Source organism: Mesoplodon mirus, assembly GCF_964341445.2.
Source record: "Mesoplodon mirus genome assembly, chromosome: X".
In the NCBI taxonomy this organism is placed as follows: domain Eukaryota; kingdom Metazoa; phylum Chordata; class Mammalia; order Artiodactyla; family Ziphiidae; genus Mesoplodon; species Mesoplodon mirus.
The window spans coordinates 87,754,128-87,767,453 of NC_138981.1; the positions used below are offsets into that span (position 1 = coordinate 87,754,128).

Genomic DNA, 13,326 nt, shown 5'->3' on the forward strand with positions numbered 1-13,326 from the left:
GACTAGTATAAACTTAGCAACCTTGGTAATTTTACTTTTCTTTAAAACATTTCATAAGCTAATCTTTCTGAAGTCTCATTCCTTTTCAACTTTTCTCAATGAGTTTATCTCTAAAAAATTATTTTTAACATATATTCATTTACATAACTGTATCCTTTCCAACATGTCCACCTACAACTCGAGGCACTAGATGTAAGCATATTAAAAGAAAAAATCCTTGTCTAATTAATTTTTGTATCTCCCCAATATCTGTCACTGAAAACTTTTTTAGCATAGTGTATTTTCTTCCAGATTATGGAATATATGAAGTTTCTTAGAAAGTCATATTGAAATTGCACAGAAATTGTGTCTATTTACACAGTTTTTAAAATGGGATATAATTTCCCACAAATGATGTCACAGTCTTCTCTATTACACCAGATATAAAAGCATGTGTCATTTCATGCCAATAAACAGATCATTTTTAATAGCTGCGTGGTATTTCCTTAATACTTTCCTTGGATTAGGATCACAAAGGAAAGCTTATTCCTGACTCCATTTAATTGGTGTGCTGTTCTACTCTTTCACTCTTCAGGTGGCACTGAGCAACACCTGTACTTTGTGTTGCAAAATGTGCGGATCTGGCCCAACTTAGTTCTCCAAAGTGGCCTCATTCCAACTGCATCCCTCACTAAACTTGGCTCACCTATTCCAGGCAGACAGGTTATATCCATACTACTGGAACAGATTTTCCAATTACACACTTCTTTACACCGCCACTGCTCACTTCCAAGAATGACCTAATGGGTTGTCTTATCCTACTTTTCAGTGACCAAATTTAAGTGCGTGCCTCTTCTCTGAAGCATTCCTCAAGTACCACAGCACACAGTAATCTCTTCCTTCTTAAGCTCTAGGAATGGGATTTTCCAATGAGGGTATGTATGTCATACTACTCGTTGTCTATGTTTGTAACTATGCACAATGTATCTACACCTGGATTTTGAACTGAAGAAGGGTCACTTGTGCCACTTTTCACACAGAACTTTATTGAAAACACAGACTTGAATAGAGAACCATATGTTTAAACAATGAATAGCAGGGTAGGTTACACAGGCGGCTCAGTTCATTGGAAGCTCAATACTGAAAAATACAGCAACGGACAGCAAGACAAATATCAACAAAATTTTTTCAGCACTAATAGTCATTTGGCATCCACAAAATGATCCAGCTCAAACCAAGAATTGGACAAAGTTAACATCAGCATTAAAATATAAGTTACAAAATAAAACCAGACTGAAAACCAAAGCACTACTCAGGGTTCTTTGGGAACATAAGGCTGATCAGAGGCAGGTGGTTAATCATATTAGCTTTGCTGTCCCACCTTAGGATCATTCTGATTGTCTATTTGGACTTGCAGTTCCTCAGCTAACTTCTCGAATTCATGGAATGCAGAAATAAGTGGCTCAAGACTGAAATCATCATCAATTAAGGACATTGTTCCATTTTTTATAATACTACTGATATTCTGAAACATTTTAATAACAATTTGAATGTTATCATTTGTCTCTTCTATGTTAAAGAGACCCACAAATATCGATAGAGCCTTGGCACTAAATAGTTTTTTTGCCACCATAGGATTTTCAGACAAATTCAATAACATTTTCAGAACGTGAAACTTTGTTCTTGCATTGCCTGTGGTTAATAAGGAGAGAAACCCAGACATATAATTGGCAACCAGTGTGTGATAGTCTGTAGTTGTAGTGAGGTGTCTAAGCATCCTTAATCCAAGCAGCTGCTCAGGGGAACCCACGCTATGAGCAAGGGTTTCCTCACACACTTGACATATGAATGTCTCAATCATGTTTAGATTTGGGTAAGGTGGAGCCATGTGAATCATATTTTCCAAAAAACTTGTCCTAACTCGGGAGGAGGGATAATTGAGCAAAGTTTCAATAAGTGAGACAACTCCCGAATCGCGAATGAAATCACGGGTAAACTGAGAAGCAGTCCTCATACCCATTGCAATCTTAGATATTTCATGAATGAAAGGATCTCGAATTTTGTCCATTAATAGAAGGAGTTCTTCAAACTCTTCAGGACCAATTTTAAGCTCACATTGTATGCAGCTGCAGGACCAACTCCCTGGCTCTGCACTCTCCCTGGTCCTAAGATGTTCTCGAATTTCCCTGACTGACCGGTAGGATGGGTCATACTGAAATGGGAACTCAGGGTCAGGCTGATCAGGCTGAAGCAAAGATTCCTGCTCTTCCCCTTCTGGGGTAACTTCCACATTCTTGGGCTTTCCCTCAAACATTTCAGAGTATACGGATGCTGCTTCCTCAGGAATTCTAAAGGGGCTTGGGGATGGGAAGCCAATCCCATGACAAGGACCAGGTTTGAATTCAACAGTGACCTCTTCCCAGGTTTGGGGCCTGGATGATACATTAACTGCCTCCTCAGCTGTATCTCTGAATCTGGGGCTAGCCTTGTACACAGGATGGGGATTTAAGTCAAAGCAGGCCTCATCCCTGTCCCAGAACCAGGACCCAAATATGGCCTCTTCTTCAGACTCTGGCCTGGTCTCTTCTCTGGCCACAGCACCCAAACTGGACTTTTCCTCTGCCCAGAACAAGGATCCACCAATGGCCCCCTCCTCAGCCCCTGGCTCAGATTCACAAATGGCTGAAGCCCCAGCCTCCATACTGACCTCTTTCTCTGCCCAGAACCAGGACCCAATAATGACTTCCTCCTCAAACCTGGGCTCTTGTTTGACCCTGTCACTGTTATTAACATCTTTCTGGGCCCTGGGCTTCAAGACAGTATTAGACTCTTCCTTGTCTCTGGGCCTGAATCTACTATTGGCTTCTTCTCCAGGCAAAAACCAAGACTCTTTATAGTACTCGTCTTCAGACTCAGATTCAAAAAAGTCCTCTCTCTTTGTCCTGAGCTTGGACCTCATATTTGCCCCATCCCTGACTCTTGGCCTGAACAAATTATTGGTATTTTCTCCAGCCCACAAGCAGAATGGGTTGCCAGACTCTTCCTCAGACCCAGACCAGGAATCAATATAGGGTTCTTGCTTGGATCTGGGCCTGGATCTGGGATTAGGCTGATGTTTGGCCCTGTGCCTGGACCTGGTATTGGCCTCTTCCCTAGGCCATGATCTGATACTGGCCTCTTCTCCAGCCCAGAAAGAGGACATTGTAGAGGTCTCATCTGCTGACCAGAATCCAGACTCATTAGAGGCCTCCTCTCTGGCCCTGGACCTGGGATAGCACCAAGACCCCATATTAGTTTCCTCCCCTGATCCAAACCAGGGTTGGATTCCTGTCTGAACCTGCGAGCCAGGAAAGGTCTCAGTGTCTACACTGACCAGTTCCCTATCCACAGATAGGACCATAGGTTTAGCAGCTGACCCAGACTCAGTATTGACCAGTGGCCAGGTTACTGCATTGGTCTGAGACACGCCCTCTGCTTGCGACATTGCCTCAGCCCCAAACTCAGTCTGGGCCCAAGCCTGGGCTTCATCCTTGGGCCTTGCCCCAGGGATTGCCTTGGCTTCAGTCTTAGGACGTGCCCCACCTACTGCCCTGGCTTCAGTTTTGGGTCTTGCCCCTGCCATTGCCTGGGATTCAGTTTTGGGCCTTGCCCCGGCCATTGTCTGGGACTCAGCTTTGGGTCTTGCCCCAGCCATTGCCTGGGACTCTGTTTTAGGTCTTGCCCCAGCCATTGCCTTGGACTCGTTTTTGGGCCTTGCCCCAGCCATAGGCTTGGACTCAGTTTTGGGCCTTGCCCCAGGTGTGGCCTGGGTCCTAACCTTCGGTCTGACCACCATTGGGACTTCATTCTCTCTCTCAGCCCCACCTCCAACCTCTTCTCCAGGCTTCTTTTCAGGCTTGGCCTGGACACCAGGCTCAATCTCAGCCCCAGTCATAGTACAAGTTACAGAGGAGTCCTGATTAAATACCACTAACCCAGTCTCAGCCTCTACCAAAGATCTGTCACAGTTTTCTATCTTCACACTCTAATCTTTCGATAATTCAGATGATACAGCTGGAAACAAAAGTTAGAGTCGATCACCAGTCCAGCAGTCAATCAGCCTCCTTTCCAATCCCAGTCTCAGCCAATATTACAGACAGAGTGCAGAAGAAGCACAACCAAGCTGGGAGAGGATGGATGGTTCCTGGGTGGGTGTAGGCTTGTTGAGGGTGGTGGTTAGCAGCAAATCCACCACCCCTAGATATGCCACTGGAGATCAATCTAGGAATCGAGAACGACGTGCGGCTTTGAGTCTCTTCCAACTGTGTCACTCCATGCAAAGACCCACACACAGAGACTGGACCTTGAATGCTTCGTGGGAGAGTTAGGCTATCAGAAAGTCTCTCTGTTATCCTCATTTCACCCCACAACCTTTACCCCCAGAGCTGTCACATTGCTTTGCTTGCTACAACACAGGTGAGAAAATGGTGGGAAAGTATCTTGGCAATGGGAGAGGCTGAGGAGCCCTCAGACCAGACCCTAATCACCCTTGGACCTGTGCTGGTCTCCTCTACCCCACCCAAAAGTTGTACCCATTCTCATACCTGCACTGTTGTGGTGCAATTTTCCTCTCCTTGCTTTGTTCCAGTGGTATTAAGCCTTAAGCAAACACCAGGCCATCCTATGGATAAGTAAACATACAGGAGAAATGAAGTCTGAGTGCTTGGTTGACAGGCAGATACCTTGATCCCTGATGCAAATATCTCTTTCTGTTTAAGTGTCTAATTTGTCTGATGTTTCCTGTCGCTTGATTCCTGCTCTCAGGTCTTCTTCGCCCATTCACAGCCCAATCCACACCTACCCCAATAGTCCTAATACTCCTGCAAGAAATGAGCAACGGGTTCTGCAGCAGTGTGAAAATCAGAAAGAGAGTAAGACATGTGAATCAAAGACACCCAACTGGATAAAAAACACCTGTCAATCTTCCTCTATAGTTGCACCTTGCATTGCCCCTCTTTGCACAAACCTCCAGAGATTTAAGGCAGTCTTTTCCTTTTTTGCTTCTCTGCAGAAGTAACCAGCCTTAAAGCAGACCTATGGAGCAAAGATAAAAAGGTTAAGACAATCAGAAGACCATGGTCGCAATTAAGCGCCTGATGGACAGACCAATATCAAGGATAGGACTCCATATACTGTCTTTCAATATTCAGAGTCCTCTTAGTAGAATATTCTCATTTTATCTTGGCCCTCTATTTCAGCATTCCAGATAACAAACATTGTCTCTTGACGTCATATTTTTCGCACTGTTCCCTTCTCCAATTCTGAGGATTCACCACTAGGTGCACCACATCCTTTGCCTTGCGCAGCATAAATTGGGGGAAGGGTGCCCGCATATTCTAGAAAACAGGTTGTGCAGTGGTACTTGTATTTATAATTTGTCCCACCCTCACCTCCCAGTCCATCTTTTCCACCCCCAATTTTGGATGGAGGTGAGGGAGGAAGGCCAGGAAGTGTGGAGAAACCAGGTAGAGAAGAGAATTTTAGAAGGCATTCCTGGATGCCTGACCTGCTCTGGTCGCAGTCACCCCATCCCAATTCGGGTGTCCAGTCAATGGCTGCTGCCCACCCTCACCCCCCATCCCCACACAACTTCAGAAATACAGGCCGTTTTCCCGTCCCTAGTTTTTCTCAAGCCTCTCTACAGATGCACCCCGTGGCCTGAAATCGCCAGACCTACCGCGCACACAGGACACTCTGGCATCAAAGAGGCGCCTGTGGGAAGGGACAGCACCCGGCACGTGGGGTCCGACAGATCCCTTTCCAGAATCAGGGCCCAGGCGGGCAGCCCCACGGGCCCACCGGCTCGGCACCCGGCTCCGACCGCCACCCCCGGCGGCCTCCACGACGCCCCCACCCCGGCTCCCCTCCGCCATTTCGCCCGCAGCAGCCTCCCCCACAGCCCTCTCCTGGCACAGGCACCGTCGACGGCGGGGCGCGGGCGCCCAGAAAGCCCTCCAGGAAGCGGCCGCACCGTTCGCTTCCCTAGGATCCGAGGGAAGCCCTGTGGCCAAGACCTCGCGCCCGGGGCCCGGTGCGCGCCGGTCGCCGCCTCCTCAGCGCCAGGGTTCCCCCGGCGATGCGCACCTCTCTCAGGGACCCGCTCCGACCCGGTTGCCTCCCCCTCGTCAGACTGCCAGGGTCCGCGAGGCAAGGTGTGAGCCGCTCGTCGCCCCCAAGACAACCCCACTTGCCTTCGCAGGCGCAGGGTCCCGATGGTCGGCCTCCCCCTCCTGTCGCAGCTCCTCACTCGGATTTCCACCGCTCGCCGTGCGGGCAGAATGGCAAAGAGGCGTCCCGCCCCCCGCGCGGCTGCGCCAAACCCAGCAGGGGCTGCGAAGGCTGCGGCAACAACCGCTCGCGGCGAGGGTGTCGGGAAGGGGGCGGAGGGATACGGCACGAACGGGTTCGACGCCCCCTCCCAGGCCCACCATAGTTCCGACCCAGAAAGGGGCGGGGCCGGGGGAGTCCAGGCCTCAGGGGCGGGGCCACGCCGGTCCTCCCCCGCCCCCCGTCGGGCAACCACCCTCCCCGCCCCGCACACTTCTGGCACCGCAGCGTGTGGGGCCGGCGGGCGGTGGGCATTGGGGGCCGGGGTTGGGAGGGTAGGGAGGGGCCGCACTGGAGGTAGTAGCGGATGGATACAGATCGTCCCGGTGTGTGTGTGTGTGTGTGTGTGTGTGTGTGTGTGTGTGTACGGGACTGTGTGTGTGTGTGTGTGTGTGTGTGTGTACGGGACTGCTCAGAGTCCGCCCCCCTACCCTCCCCCATCGCGCCCGCCATCCTCCCTGGGCGCCAGTGGCAGAGGAGCTGTGAGGACGGCGCTCCCCGGGTCTGCTTTCCACCTTCTGGGGCCGCGGGCGGGAGGAAGGTGGGAGGCGGCGCCCGTGGAGGCCGAGCCACTGCCCCTCTTCTACGGGAAGGCAGCCCTAGATGGACCTCTGGCCTGAGGAAACAAACCACCTGTCTGCGCCAGTGTCGTCACCCTCTCTGCCACACTGCCATTTTCTCAGTCGCAGTGGTAGCACGGTAGCACACTTTGCCATTTCGCCGCCCCTGCAGTTAAGTTGCCCAGGAAGGAGGGCCTTTCCCTCTCAGGACCCGCACCGGCTCAGACAGTCCTCCCTGTCTCTCATCCCAGAGCCAGGTGTCAGGCACCAGTTAGGGCCGGTCCTGGCTTCTCTCCCCGGGTTCTGTCAGGTCTTCTCTTGCAGGTGCCTCCAAGCGCTCATCATCTTTGGCAGGGTGGGAATGTGGCAGGGATTAGAACCTACTGGGATCTCACACACTTGCCATACACACCAGTCTACTTTCCCCAGCCATTCTTTGGAGAAGGACCCACCAGGCACCCACTTCCCCAAGAGAGAATCCTGCTGGCCCTTGAATCCTCTGATTCCTGCACTCCTATATCCTTCCTGTAGTCTCCAGCCCCTCCTTTCTGTGCTCTATGGGGCAAACAGCAACCCTGGTTAAGCACACCTGTGGTCGAGCACAAACCTGCTGGCACTGTTGCCCGTTTTAAAACTCACCTAAATGGCACCCTCGCTGTGGTAGGCTGAATAAAGGTCCCCCAAAGATGTTCACGTCCTGTTCTCCAGAACCTGTAAACATGTGATGTTACATGGCAAAGGAGAATTAAGGTTGCAGATGGAATTAAGATTGCTAATCAGCTGAATGTAAAGTAAGATTACACCGTTGTATCTTGGCCAATGCCATGGCAAGGCTACTTTAAATGTGGAAGAGGCAGGCAGAAGAGTCAGTGTCACAGTGAAGGTGCATGAGAAAGACGCCACAAGTGGACAGGATACCACTAGTTTTGAAGATAGAAGGAAGCCAGAGGCCAAGGACTGCAGGCAGACCCAGAAGTTGGAAAAGGCAAGGAGACAGATTCTTCCTAGAACCCCTCAGAAGAATGAAGTCCTCCTATCACCTTTATTTCAGACCAGAGAGACACTTTTCCTGTTTCCAACCTTCAGGACTGTAAGATAATATTTTATTGTTTTTGTTTTCTTAAGCCAGTAAGATTGTGGTAATTTGTTACAGCAGCAGTGGGAACCGAATTCACTCACCATCCTGATAAAGTCCATTCCCCTTCACTTTCTTGAATTGGGCTTCAGCCCCTGGGAAGATCAATTTGGGCGCTCATCTCTCACCACTATAACCACCCTCTTAAGCGCCTTCTCTCTTTTCTAAAGAAGAGAGATTTTGCAATCATCTTTGAGGTTCGTCTTAGAGAAAGTCCCTATTTACTGAATATCATGGATGCTTACCAGGATGAAAAGGGAACCTTATTCTTACCATGGATTTTCATATCAGCTTTTACTTGTTATTAGGTATTTATTATAACTGTACAATATTTAGGTGATAGAGAAAAAGTCTAGAGATGATTCTATACTATATCTAGAGACAAAAGATGTCAGTTTTCAGAGGAAATTCTTTCACTGTGCTCTTTCAATGGCCTTAGCTGAATTGTGGATTTTCTCTGTTCCAAAGTATACTCTCTTGGGTGAATGCCAGGGTGGAAGAAGGGAGTCTGAGCTCTTCTGGCATCTGTGCGTGTGCATGAATCTCTTTGCATCTCTGAACTGTTTGTTCTGCATCTGAAAGTGTCTGGTGCCTTTTTTTTGTCTGGTGCCTTTTATTCATTCGACAAATATATATGAGTATCTACTTTATCATAGGCACAAACAAAAAAGAAAGAAATCTCTGTACTCGTGGAGGTGACATTTATTTGTAATTTCATTCTTATTAATTTCTTGTCTAAAAATTTACAGATTTATCCAATGTCATACCAGCAATCTTATCTGATAATTCTGGATACTGTGAAATCTTGATTCCAAGATACTTTCTGACAGAGGAGTGAATCTACCACTAGCTGACAGATTATACTGTGAGATTTTGAAATACCTGTTGGACAATATATTGTTAATTCATTTAGAGAACAGACACTATGACTCATTAACATTTATTGAACTGAGAAAAGTCCTATTTTAAGCTCTTTATGTGTATTAGCTCACAAAACTCTTGTACGTTATGGACTACTATCAAAATAATCTATTACCTTCATGTAACGGAAGGAAACCAGCTCAGAGGAGTTGTTTCATCTTTAAAGTCAGAGGGGAAAATAAAAGATTAAAATATTAAAAGGAGGCTGACCTATGTCTGTCTGACTTGTAGGCACTATTTACTTCATCCTAAAATGGACTCCAGTCTAATAGATTCTGATGGCCAAGGTTCCACTCCCCTGTGTCTCCAACAGACCTGTGTAACCCTGACTTACCCCTGAAATCTAAATCTCAGAACCAAATAACCCCCAAGCATTAAGCCCAGGATACACATGCAGCTGTGCTATATCATACCTACAGCTCTGCCCCTGACCCCACCCCACCTCCTACATACTTATGCACGTGAACTTTCACACTAGCATATTCCTTGCCTATGCAACACACATGATCTACTCCTTTTCCCTCTTAATCACCATGGACACAGACCTGTTTTTGTCTATTAAGCTTAGCTTGGCTATATTCTGTTGTTTTAATTTGCAATTCCATAATGACATAGGATGTTGAGCATATTTTCATATGCTTATTTGCCATCTGTATATCTTTTTGGTCAATTATCTGTTCAGATCATTGACCTTTTTTTTTAAATGAGATTGACTGTTTCCTTATTGTTAAATTTTAAGGATTCTTTGTATATTTTGGATACCATTCTTCTATCAGATGTTTTGCAAAGTTTTCTTCTCAATCTCCACTTGTCTTTTCATTCTATCAATAGAGTATTTTGCAGAGAAGGTTTATTTTTAATGAAGTCCAACTTACCAATATTTTCTTTCATGGATCACACTTTTGATGTTGTATCAACAAAGTCCTTGCCAAACACAAAATTACCTAGATCTTTTACTATGTTTCTTCTAGGAGTTTTATAGTTTTGCCTTTTACATGTAAGTCTATGATTCATTTTAAGTTAATATTACTGAAATATGTAATGTATGAGTCTAGATTTTCTTTGCATGTAGATGACCAGTCGTTCTAGCATCATCTGTTGAAACGATTATCCTTTCTCCATTGAATTACCTTTGCTCTTCTATCAACTGGTTGAATATATTTGTGTGGGTCTATTTCTGGTCTCTCTCTTCTGTTGCATTGATCTATTTGTCTTTTCTTTTGCCAGCACCACACTGTCTGGATTACTGTGGCTTTATGGAAAATATTGAATTTGGGTAATGTCAGTCCTCTGATGTTCTTCTCCTTCAGTATTTGCTATTCTTGGTCTTTTGCCTTTCAATATAAACTTTATAATCTGTTTGCTGATATCCATAAGATAACTTGCAGGGATTTTGATTGGGATTGCATGGAACCTATAATTTGGGAAGAACTGACATCTTGACAATATTGAGTTTTCCTATCCTTGCACATGAAATAGCTCCACATTTATTTAGATCTTTGATTTTTTTCATCAGTGTTTTGTAGTTTTCCTCATATAAGTATTGTACATAATTTGTTAGATTATGCCTAAATATTTCATTTTTGGTGCTAATATAAATGGTATTGTTTTTAATGTCAAATTCCATTTTTCAATGCTGGTATATAAGAAAATTTGAATTTTGTATATTAACCTTGTATCTGGCAACAGTGCTATAATTGCTTATTTGTTCCAGGTTTTTTTTGTTGATTCTTTGAGATTCCTACAGATATGATCATGTCATCTTTGAACAAGTACAGTTTTAATTCTTCCTTCCCCATCTGTACATTTTTATTTATTTTTCTTCTCTTATTGCAATAGCTAGGACGTCCTGTGTGATATTAAACAGGAATGATGAGTGGGGACATCCTCTCCTTGTTCCTAATCTTAGCAGAAAAGCATCTAGTTGCTCAGCCTTGTGATGTTAGCTGTAGGTTTTTTTGAAGATGTTCTTCATTAAGTTTAAGGAGTTTCCTCTATCCCTAGTTTTCTCACTTTTTATCATGAATGGGTATTCAATTTTGCCAAATGCTTTTTCTGCTCTAAATGATCATATTTTTCTTCTTTAGCCTTTGATGTGATGGATTACATTAATTGATTTTCAAAAGTTGAACCCGTATTGTATACTTGGAATAAATTCCACTAGGTTGTGGTGTATAATTCCTTTTATACATTGTTGGGTTTTATTGGCTAACATTTTGTGAGGATTTTTATACCTATGTGCATGAAAGATACTGGCCTGCAATTTTTCCTTTTTGTAATGTATGTGCTTGGTTTGGGTACTAGGTTAATGCTGTTCTCATAGAATTTGGGGGGGGGAATTATTCCCTCAACTTCTATTTTCTTTAAGTGATTGTGTAAAGTGGTATAATTTCTTCATTAAATGTTTGATATAATTCACCAGTGAACCTGAGTCTGGTGTTTCCTCTTTTGTAAGGTTAATCATTGATTCAATTTCTTTAATAGTTATAGGTATATGCAGAGTACCTATTTATCCTTGTGTCAATTTTGGTAGATTGTGTCTTTCAAGAAATTGTAATTCTTCTAGGTTGTCAATGTTTTAGGACAAAGTTGTTCATAATATTTCATTATTATCCTTTTAAGTTCCATGGGAACATTTCTGGTGTTAGCAATTTGTGCCTTTTCTCCCTTTTCTTAGTTAACTTGGCTAGAGGCATATCAATTTTATTAATCTTTCAAAGAACCAACTTTTGGTTTTATTGAATTTCTCTATTGATTTCCTGTTTTTAATAGCACTGAGTTCTGCTCTAATTTTTAAAATCTCTTTTCTTCTGGTTACTTTGGATTTAATTTGCTGTTCTTTCTCTAGTGGCTAAGGTGGAAACTTCAGTTATTAACTTTAGATTGTTTTTCCTTTCTAATACATTCATTCAATGCTATAAATTTCCCTCTAAACATCCTACAACTTTGATAAATTTTCACAATTTTTTAAAAGAATATTTTAAAATTTCTCGAGAGTTCTTTGACCCACATTCTATTTAGAAGTGTGTTGGTTAACCTCCAAGTGTTTTAGGGTTTCCAGTTATTCTTCTGTAATTAATGTTTAGTTTAATTTCTTTGTGATCTGAGAGCATGGTTTGAATGATGTCTATTCTTTAAAAAATTTTAAGGTATGTTTTATATCCCAGGATGTGGTCTATCTTGCTGAATGTTCCATGTGAGCTTGAGAAGAATCTGTACTCTGCTGTTTTGGATGAACAAAACAGAATACACAAAAATTTATAAATATTAACTAGGTACTGTTGATTGATGGTGCTGTTCGTTTGTTTTTACTGATTTTTCTACCTTCTGAGTCTGTCAATTACTGATAGAGTGATGTTGAAGTCTCCCACTATAATAGTGGATTTGTCTTTTTTCCTTCAATTCTGTCAGTTTTTGCCCTATGTATTTCTGTACTTTTTTGTCAGATGCATACACATTAAGGATTGTTATGTCTTCCTTGAGAATTGGGCCACTTATCAGCATGTAATTCCCCCTTTCTTCTGGTAATGTTCCATGCTCTGTATCCTGCTTTATCTGAAATTAATAGAGCTACTCTGGCTTTCACTTGTTTAATGTAAATTTGTTTAATGATGGTATTTCTTTCTTTATCCCTTTTTTATTTTTTTATTTTTATTTTTATTTTGCGGTATGCGGGCCTCTCACTGTTGTGGCCTCTCCCGCTGTGGAGCACAGGCCCCAGATGCGCAGGCTCAGTGGCCATGGCTCACAGGCCCATCCACTCCACTGCATGTGAGATCCTCCCGGACCGGAGCACGAACCAGCGTCCCCTGCATCGGCAGGCGGACTCTCAACCACTGCGCCACCAGGGAAGCCCCATCCCTTTATTTTTAATCTATTGGTGTCTTTATATTTAAAGTAGGTTTCTTTTAGACTACATGTAGCTGGATCTTATTTATTTAATCCACCCTGATAGTCTATCTTTTTTGATTGGTGTTAGACCATTGACACCTATGATCATTGATACAGCTGGATAAATACCTACCATATTTGTTACTGTTTTCCATGTTGCCCTTTTCCTTTTTTTGTCTTATCTTTTTCTGCCTTCTCTGTTTTAAATTGTACATTTTATATGATATCATATCTCTCTTCTCTTAGCATATAAATGATACTTCTAATTTTACTTTTCTAGTGGTCGCCCTAGAGTTTGCAATATTCAAGGCCACTTTCAAATAACGCCATACTGTTTCACAGGTAGTGCAAGTACTTTACAACAGAGTATTTCCAATTCCTCCCTCTTATCCCTTATAACATTGCTGTCATTCATTTCACTTATCTATAAGCTGTAATCACCACATACACTGTTGATATGCTGTAATCTGTTAA

The 13,326-nt window shown here is 43.9% G+C and overlaps 2 protein-coding genes across 5 annotated transcripts in view; both read right to left on the minus strand.

Moving 5' to 3' along the window:
• ARMCX5 (armadillo repeat containing X-linked 5) overlaps positions 1-13,326 on the minus strand; it is a 129,551-nt gene that overhangs the window by 12,148 nt on the left and 104,077 nt on the right. For 2 of the 4 annotated variants that reach the window (XM_082610828.1, XM_082610829.1), the window contains exons 2-3: positions 4,985-5,052; positions 4,563-4,639 (exon numbers count right to left, since the gene is read on the minus strand). In XM_082610828.1, coding sequence (XP_082466954.1) covers positions 4,612-4,639; positions 4,985-5,052 — 96 coding nt within the window. In that variant the 3' untranslated portion in view covers positions 4,563-4,611. The other 2 variants (XM_082610826.1, XM_082610827.1) reach the window with 2 other exon arrangements.
• Positions 1,061-3,920, minus strand: LOC309797253 (G-protein coupled receptor-associated sorting protein 2-like). The gene has a single exon (XM_082610822.1). It carries the CDS (start codon positions 3,911-3,913, stop codon positions 1,343-1,345), a length of 2,571 nt encoding a protein of 856 aa, XP_082466948.1. The 5' UTR covers positions 3,914-3,920; the 3' UTR covers positions 1,061-1,342.

Coding starts and splice junctions, on each gene's coding strand:
- LOC309797253 (XM_082610822.1), bottom strand. CDS start 3,913: ATGACTGGGGCTGAGATTGAGCCTGGTGTCCAGGCCAAGCCTGAAAAG.